This window comes from Engraulis encrasicolus, chromosome 4 (assembly GCF_034702125.1).
Source record: "Engraulis encrasicolus isolate BLACKSEA-1 chromosome 4, IST_EnEncr_1.0, whole genome shotgun sequence".
NCBI classification, from domain to species: Eukaryota; Metazoa; Chordata; class Actinopteri; order Clupeiformes; family Engraulidae; genus Engraulis; species Engraulis encrasicolus.
Window position 1 is genome coordinate 25433424 of NC_085860.1, and position 9003 is coordinate 25442426.

A 9003-nucleotide genomic window follows, 5' to 3' on the forward strand; every position below is an offset into this window, starting at 1 on the left:
ACATAGTCCTACCTTTTAATAGTTTTTAACAGCTTTTCCACTAAAAATTGTGTAAATAAAAAGCCTGCTACCCCTTGAAATCACAACTTTTTGAGAGAAATACCCCTATTTAATACCACGCCCCCAAGTCCCACGTGCTTTGTTTTGACAGAAGCCGACTATTTTGTGAAGAGTTCTGCTCACGGTTCGTGAAATAATTGCACAATGATCGGAAATCTGTCCAACTGCAATTCGATCCTCATAACAGGAGCAAGCCGAGGATTAGGTTTGCAGATGGTAAAGGATTTAGTGAAACGGACGGAGAGGCCGAAGAAAATCATAGCGACTGCCAGGAACCCAGCCGCTGCAAATGTATGCTATGCTATGCTATGCTATGTTTCTGGAATGTCTAGAAAAATAATGCCATGTTCATTCTGACAGTTCTGCGTGTTCGTGGTCCATTTTTCTTACAGCCAGGGTTGTAAACTAGCGTCAATTTCATTATGCTTGACGTTTTTAGGAGCTACAAGAAATCACGAGATCATTCCCAGGAGTACACGTTGTCACTTTGGGTAAGTTCACAGAAGTTTCGAAATGTGTCATGCTGTGCTGTTTACAGAGCTGTGGCATAGAGATTCCAGTACTTTGGTTTCTTGGACCACAATTTTTCCCTCATGCACTTGCCACCTTTGCGTGCCATACGCGTGTCATATCAGGCTACTGGTTTTACTGGTCCCACTGGTTAAACTTTGAGTACAGATTAGATTCAATTAAGATAGAGCTGTAAGCTGTCGTCTACCATGTACGGCATGCCATTCCACATGCTTTTTTTAAAACAGCAAAACCCTTTGCATATTGTTATGCCTGCTGCCTGACACAGACGAGTCGACTGACTGTAGAGCTCTAGATTTAAAATGTGGAAGGAACCGACACAGAGCAGTAGATGGCGTGCGCAAGCCATATAGCCATGGCTCTGATAGGGTATCTGACAAAATCATCTCCCTTGTCAAGTGGGTCAAAGTTGGCAGTGATGCAACTAACCTGCTTTCTGGGGTGATTCGCAGGTGTTACAAACGTGAAGGTCTCTAGTTTGTCCACAGTCACAAAGTTACAAACTGACACACGTGTATGATTGTGTATTTGTGCTACGTTAAACATATTCTGTACCATTTTCATTTGTCATTTCACACTAACTCAGACACTTTGGGGCCCGACTGACACAGATTTTTTTTTACAAAACTGTAGGTGCATGAATCTGGCATAGACAGACTGAGGTTTTAATTTGGAGGGTGCACCATGCATTCATCCTTAATTATGTCAATCAATTTAAGTCACAAAGAAAATATTTAATGTTGTTTGAAAGCTCTTCTCTGGCTTTATACATTACACAAAGAACATGGAAATGAACAAAACCTGAAATGTTTTCCTATCCTCTTAATTAAGTTAGTTTCTCCCTTTATATTAGTCCCATGCAAATGCAGTTCTGAGGTTCTACCTTGCCACTAAAAAGGCGCATTAACTTTTTGTCGGTCGGACCACAAATTGTCTGATTTCACATGAAATGACCTGACTAGTTTCTGTATTGTATCATGTTTCAAATCCAGATGTTGTGAGTGAACCAAGCATCCAGTCTGCATCTAAAGAAGTAGCCGCCATTGTGGGACCTGATGGATTGAACTGTTTGATAAACAATGCTGCCATCAACATCTCCACTGACCTCAACACTGTTACTGGCGAGGCAATGATGAAAACATATGGGAGCAATGTGGTGGCCCCTCTCCTAGTCACCAAGGTATTTATAACAAATAATTGTTGTTGTTTGTTTTGGGGTTTTTTTGGGGGGGGGGCTGGGGGGAGGACCCGGCAAAGGACCCGGACCGGGAATCAAACCCGTGTCAGCCGCATGGTAGACGAGTGCCCTACCATTTGGCCACGGCAGGGCCAAAATAATTGTCGTTCTAAAAGTTACTACAAACCCCAACTCCATAGAAGTTGGGACACAAGGTAAATTGTGAATAATAACAAAATACTGCCATTTTCAAAAACATCTGATTCTTACATTAGATGGAGAATGGCACAAAGAAAACATATTAGCCATCAAAACTGATTAAAATGATTGTTTTGGGGGATATTCATGAATATGTAAAAACAACACGTCTCAAAAGAGTTGGGACGTTGACAATAAAAGTCAGCAAATGTTGAGGAAGACTAAAAACAAAACAAAAGACAACACTTAACAGTTAAATACATTAACCGATGAGCTGATACTATATAAAAAGCAGTGATAATTCCTATCTTGGACATGATTTCACCAGCTTAAATGGTGGGTGTATTCCTGGTTTACCAATGTTTTCCTTTCTGTAGTCCTTAAAGTGTGACAGGTCTTGATCAAAAGCCCGCCATTTTATCACCTGCTGGTCCTTATGATGGAGTTAAACTGTTAAAACATTGAATACCGGCGGTGCTCACGGAATTATGTCGTAGAATACCAGCGTTCTAAGCCCTTTTTTACGTTTTTTTGTAGACTCACAGCTTATTATGTGATAGGGCCACTGAAATATGTTATGACTCGTTTGAAAGTGGAGACGCTGCCCTCTTAGTAGGTGAAAACTGTGTGTCTCTACGAGCTTTTATTGCCGAGTAAACCCACGCTAAACCGAAGTGGGTATCCATGGAATTCAGCTACAATCGGAGATATTGAGGTTTTTGTGAAGGGTGCGCTTCTTCAGAATGTGACGAGTTTGAAAGGGGATGAGTTGGTTTTAATCACAATTTGGTGCAAGGTTAGCTCTGACACACATCTTCCTGCACGTCAAGACACGCCTCCTGCTCTAAACCACTACGACACCGGCAATCAATGCCCTTCGAAATCCACGTTTTTCACACAGACTGAACACAAGCTCTTTGCACACATGCAGAAGGTCGGACATTTGCTAAAATAGTTCCCGATGACTCCCGAAATAATAGCCCAACATTGACAACAAATCCCAATGATATGATGCTTAGATGTAGCCCATCCGATCCATATGTAGCCATCTATGCTAGCTTCTGGCTTTTCACATACAGGAAGACAGTTCAACATAGGGGTGAATAATCAAATAAACTTATCTGGTTGGCGATCAAACTTCTAAATCGGAGCGCATTACTCCAATTACAATTCGGGTGCCATTTTGATCCAAGGAGCTGGTAAAGGTCTAGGTAGCAAGCCCAGAAAGTTCAAGATACTCCTGGCACGATATACAATGGTCTCTGTGTTTACCTATTGCGTGAAGTCAGACACAATACACGCTACCGATCGTGGGCTACTAGGGAAACAACAACATAGCACGATTCACGAATACGGCAGCACACCTCCTGCTCTGTCACACTACGACACCAGCAATCGATGCCCTTTGAAATCCCCGTTTTTCACGTGGACTGAACACAAACTCTTTGCACACATGCAGAGGGTGAGACATTTGCTAAAATAGCTCCCGATGACTCCCGAAATAATAGCCCAACATTGACAACAAATCCAAATGATATGATGCTTAGATGTAACCTAGCCCATCCGATCCGAATCATATGCGGTGGCAGATGGACACTCCCAACTGAGATCGCTCCCGGACGTGTAGTCCCAGGTGTTTCTATCACTCCCGGACATGTAGTCCCACCCGGATCGATAGTCTGGCTAGTGGGAGCGAGCCGACAAGGGAGCGTCCTGCGTTGGGAGCGTCAATCAGGGAATCATGATGTAGCCATGCTAGCTTCTGGCTTCTCACATACAGGAAGACACAGAAACTTATCTTTTTGGCGATCAAACGTCCAAATCGGAGCGCATTACTGCAATCACATATCGGGTGCCATTTGGATCCAAGGATCTGGTAAAGGTCTAGCAAGTCCAGAAAGTTCAAGATACTCCAGGCACTATACAATGGTGTTTACCTATTGCGTGAAGTCAGAGACAACACATGCTACAGTGACCGTACTAGGGAAATCAATGCAGGCAGCGCGATAGGCGACATGGGTTGTCATCCAGACATCTTGGTAAGTTAAATTAAAATATCCAAATCATAACACTCAAACATCATAACAATCAAACAACTTTGGACTGCAGATGTTGTCATTTATGTCCATCACAGAGCTACCAAAATCACATATATTGTCCATTGAAGGGTGTAGATTCAAAATATGATATTTAAATTCAAAAACGTATTTTTGCGTTTTGGTATACAACGCATGGGCGTGAAAGACGCATTATTACGTCGTCGGTACTCAATGTGTTAAAACATAGTAGAGAATGCAATTTGTCCTTACTGTGTGGCAGTAATTGAAGATCTCCCTTCAAAATATTATGCATGAGTGCCTTTTCATGCTGTTTAAAACCCATTTATACCATTCAGCACTGTATTTAACTTGATGAGTGAGAACAACTTAACCAATGCACTACTGCACCCCCATGACATCATGGAGGCTGACTTTTGAAGTTAGCACTAACACAAGTTGGATGGTCCATTTTCACTGCAGCACAGGATGTGTAAGACTCTATTATTTTCAAAAAGAATTGACTTCTGCAAGTTCTGCTGACGTCTGTAAGCAAAGGACAGTTTCCCATGTCTTCTGGGTCTATTTCAAGTGAGCTCGGGTGCGTAGGAGAATGTTAAACCCCTCTATCATTTGCACACACAAAGCATTCTTAACATGGTCAATTTTCAATAGCTGTAATTCTTGGAGTGCTAGAGTGAGCCTACATCCAATATATGTCATGATGTCATGAACCTATACAATGATTTTAATGACAAAAATATGACTTATATACACTCAATTCAAAAATGTATGTAATAACTATGGTAATTATTCCCTCTGCATCTTTAATTCTGAGTGACTTAGCCTCTCTGTGATGGTCTTATACTTGGACACGCATATTGTCCATCAGTACAATTCGTTTTGAAATGTTCTTCTTTGTTCTTTTATCTTATTTGGATGTTTATCACATTTCACTGATCCCCGTCCCAACTTCTTTGAGACGTGTTGCAGTTATCAAATTAGAAATGAGTACATATGTCCCCCAATACAATATTTTTTCTCGGTTTTAACACTTAATATGTTGTCTTTGCACTATTCTCCATCTAATTAATGGAATTCATTTTTTGAAAATGATAGCATTCTGATTTTATTCACAGTTTACCAAACGTTCCAACTTCACCAGAGTTGGGGTTTGTAGTAATTAAAACAGTTACTGTACTCTCTTAACACTTAACAAATCAGTCCATGGCCCAGCCGTGGCTCTAATGGCTGGGCACTGGACTGCTACGCGGGCGACCCGGGTTTGATTCCTGGCCTGGGTCATTTCCCGATTCTTCCCTGTCCCTCTCCCACCTTGTTTCCTGTCATCTCCCGATGTCCTGTCTGAAAAATAATAAAACTATAAAAATATAAATAAAAAAGCATATCAGTCCACGCAATATTTTATTTCCAAATGTTTCTGCTTCTTTAGGCCTTCTTACCACAATTGCGAACAGCTGCTACTGCACAAAACAACGTTGGAATGGGTGTGAACAGAGCGGCTGTCATCAATGTGTCCTCCGTCTTGGGGTCTATTCAGCTGAACTGGGGAGATGGAGCACAGTTTAAAAGCTACGCTTACAGGGCCTCCAAGGTACTGTACAATACCAACACTGTATAGTTGCCTCGTGAAATTCTGTTATACAGTGAGTCCAATATGTATTTGATCCCTTGCTGATTTTGTTGGTTTGCCTACTAACAAAGACATGATCAGTCAATAAATGTTATGATAATATCTATTCTAATATGGAGAGACAGAATATCAAAAAGAAAATCCAGAAATTAACTGAAGAGAATATATATTAATTTATTTCCATTTCATCGAGCAAAATAAGTATTTGATCCCCTGCCAACTGATTACAGTTCCGGGCCCACAGACCAGATGGGCACTTTCGATCAACTTGTCATCTGAATTAAAGACACCTGTACATACTAACATGCATAAAAGACACATTGAATCAGCAGAATCAGTCCATAGTATGAGTGAATCAGTCACACTCCAACCTCACCATCATGGGAAAGACCAAAGAGTGGTCAAATGATATCAGGGACACGATTTTAGACCTGAACAAAGATTAAATGGGCTGCAAAGCCACAAGAAAGAGACAGAGTATTAATGACCCAGCTGTTGATGCATTTCTTCCAAAATGTGAGGAATACAAAATGACTATCCATCAGCCTGTCTGGGGTTTTATACAAGATTTGACCTTTTGTAGGGATTTGATAATCATGAGAACAGAAAGAAATCACCCTAGAGCTGTACGGGATGAACTAGGCAATGATATCAAAGCTACTGGGACCAAAATCACTGAGAAAACTACTGGTAGCACTTAATGCCATAGAGGTTTAAAATCCTGTAGTGCACACATGGTACCTCTACTTCAGAAGGAACCTGTGCAGTCCCACTTGAGGTTTGCCAACGGACATCAGACTGGTTTAGGATATGATAAGGAGGTGCTGTAGTCAGATGAAACCAAAATCAAGCTGTTTGGCATTATCACAATTCAATGTGTTTTGAGAAAGAGTACTGCTGTCTGTGATCCCAAGAACACCCTCCTCACCATCATGCATGAAAGTGGTATCATTATGGTTTGAGGGTGTTTGTCTGGCCAAGGCACAGGACAACTTCACATCGTCAACGAATGGATGGAGGGAGACATGTAATGTGCAATCCTGAGTGCAAACGTCCTTCCCTCCACCACTACACTGAAGGGTGGGCCATTTTTGGATCTCCCAACATGGCAATAATACACAACATACAGTCAAAGCAACGAAGGAGTGGCTCAATAAGAAGCATATTAAAGTCGTGAAGTGGCCTAGACAGTCTCCAAATATTAACCCTATAGTAATTCTATGGAGAGAACTGAACCTCACATTTACCAAGCTACAGCCACAAACTATTAATGTTTTAGAGATAATGTGCAAAGAAAAATGGGCAAAAATATTTTCTACTATATGCACAAACATCGTCATCAACTAAAAGAAGCATCTGATCTCAGTGCTAGACAATTAGGACTTTGCCACAAAGCACTTTATCTTCTTTAGCTAGAGGGGTCAAATACTTATTTGCCTAAATTAAATACAAATAAATTAAAATATATTATTTTAAGCTATTCTCTGGAATTTCTTTTTGATATTCTGTCTCTCCATGTTTGAATACATATTATCATAAATCTATAGACTGATCATGTCTTTATTAGTGGGCAAACCGGCAAAATCAGCAAGGGATCAAATACATATTGGACTCACTGTATGTACCTAGATATGCATGCTACAATTTTTCAGAGCTGTGTTTGTCAATGTATCCCTAGATCCCTACGATATTGATGAACCACAATGTCTTTCCTTGCCCCTATATCTGCTCCACGGGGGGATACCACATAGGGTGCTCAGTCACTATCCTAGCTAAGTCAACTCATGTGAAGTGGTAAACCTCCTAATAAAAGAATTAAAGGGAGGATAAATCACCACACACTGGTCTTCTTTGCTGGTAGTTTATTTGGTGAACAACGCGTTTTGTTGTTGCTTCATCAGGTTCACTCTAACGCGTTGTTCACCAAATAAACTACCAGCAAAGACCAGTGTGGGGTGATTTATCCTCCCTTTACTTGGATTACTTTTACTGCACATCACCAGCACCTGGACAGTGGTTATGCACAGGGACTTTACTTTGAGTACTCCTAATAAAAGAGTTTCATCAAAGAGAGGAGCTCAGCCCCCCACCCCAAATCCCAATTCATTTTACTTCTACATGTATAATCACTATTATTAGAGCTACATTACAACATAATAATATAATTATTTCTACTTCTGATGTTTATACGTTGTTTCGATCCTTTGCAGTCTGCATTAAATATGGTAACGAGATGCCTGGCAACCGATCTGGAAGCGGAGGGCATCCTGTGCTTAGCGTTACACCCCGGATGGGTGCGGACAGACATGGGTGGCCCAATGGTGAGCTGCCATCCTCACACACAGCCTCTTCTCCTCTCTATTCTCTTGTGTACTGTGTATCATCCCAGTAAAATCAGAAATGTGGTTCCCAAGCATGTAGCCAAAACATGTTTGTACTGCATGTAAAAAAAATTGTGCTGTAATTGTTTTCATAGTTTTATCATGTTATATTTATGTTGTATTTTCAAGTTTCCTCTAACGGTGGTTTTGGTATATACTTCTGTTTTTGACACCCCCCCTCTCTCTTTATAGGCACCTCTCAGTGCAGAGGAGAGCATATCTGCAGTCCTATCGGTCATTTCCTCAGTGACAGAAAAGGATCATGGGGGGTTCCTTGACTACACAGGAAACACGTTACCATGGTGAATGTCCACTGAAAATGTCTTGACGGAAGTATCTGTTTCATCGGAAATATTGGTGCCTATGGATTCATAAATGTTACATTTTTTCAAGGATGTGCTGTGGAATACAGCCATAAGCTGTTACAATGGTAGTCTAAACATGCCTGCAAGACCTCCGTTGACCAACAAAACAGGCATAGTGCTACTACGACTGTTGAAATACTATATGTCTCTACATGATGTGAACGCTATTTTTATATTCATCATCTCAATTTTTTGTAGAGACAAGTTCAAGCAATTTAGCAGTAGTTAGCACTACTAGTTAGGTTGCTTTAAGAGATAATGCACTCAAACCTATCAATGTGTATATTAATTAACTTTCACAATTTGGGTTTAGGTGTTACACAACATCATAGCCCATGTCTTGCGCTCTGTATTGCTTTTTTTTTGTCCATTAAATGATAACTTAAACGATGTTACTAACATTTCTGTCATTAGTCAGATCATAAACCGTTCTGATGCACTAACTAACCAAAGACTTATGGCACTGTCATCATTTTTGTAGGTTTTAAAAACATCCATTTAGTTGTATATTTGAAAAGAAGGCCATAATGTACAGTTCGTAGATAAGTATTTTTCCCATATATCCACTCCATACCAAATAAAGAGCTAGATGAAAGAATAA

At 40.5% G+C, this 9003-nt stretch overlaps 1 protein-coding gene across 1 annotated transcript; it reads left to right on the top strand.

Moving 5' to 3' along the window:
• Positions 1-108: 108 nt before the first annotated feature.
• zgc:110339 (uncharacterized protein LOC550490 homolog) lies at positions 109-8797 on the top strand. The gene is made up of 6 exons (XM_063196965.1): positions 109-351; positions 500-551; positions 1584-1771; positions 5456-5617; positions 7867-7977; positions 8230-8797. The coding sequence occupies exons 1-6, from the start codon at positions 205-207 to the stop codon at positions 8341-8343; spliced, it is 774 nt and encodes a 257-aa protein (XP_063053035.1). The 5' UTR covers positions 109-204; the 3' UTR covers positions 8344-8797.
• The last annotated feature ends 206 nt before the right edge of the window (positions 8798-9003 follow it).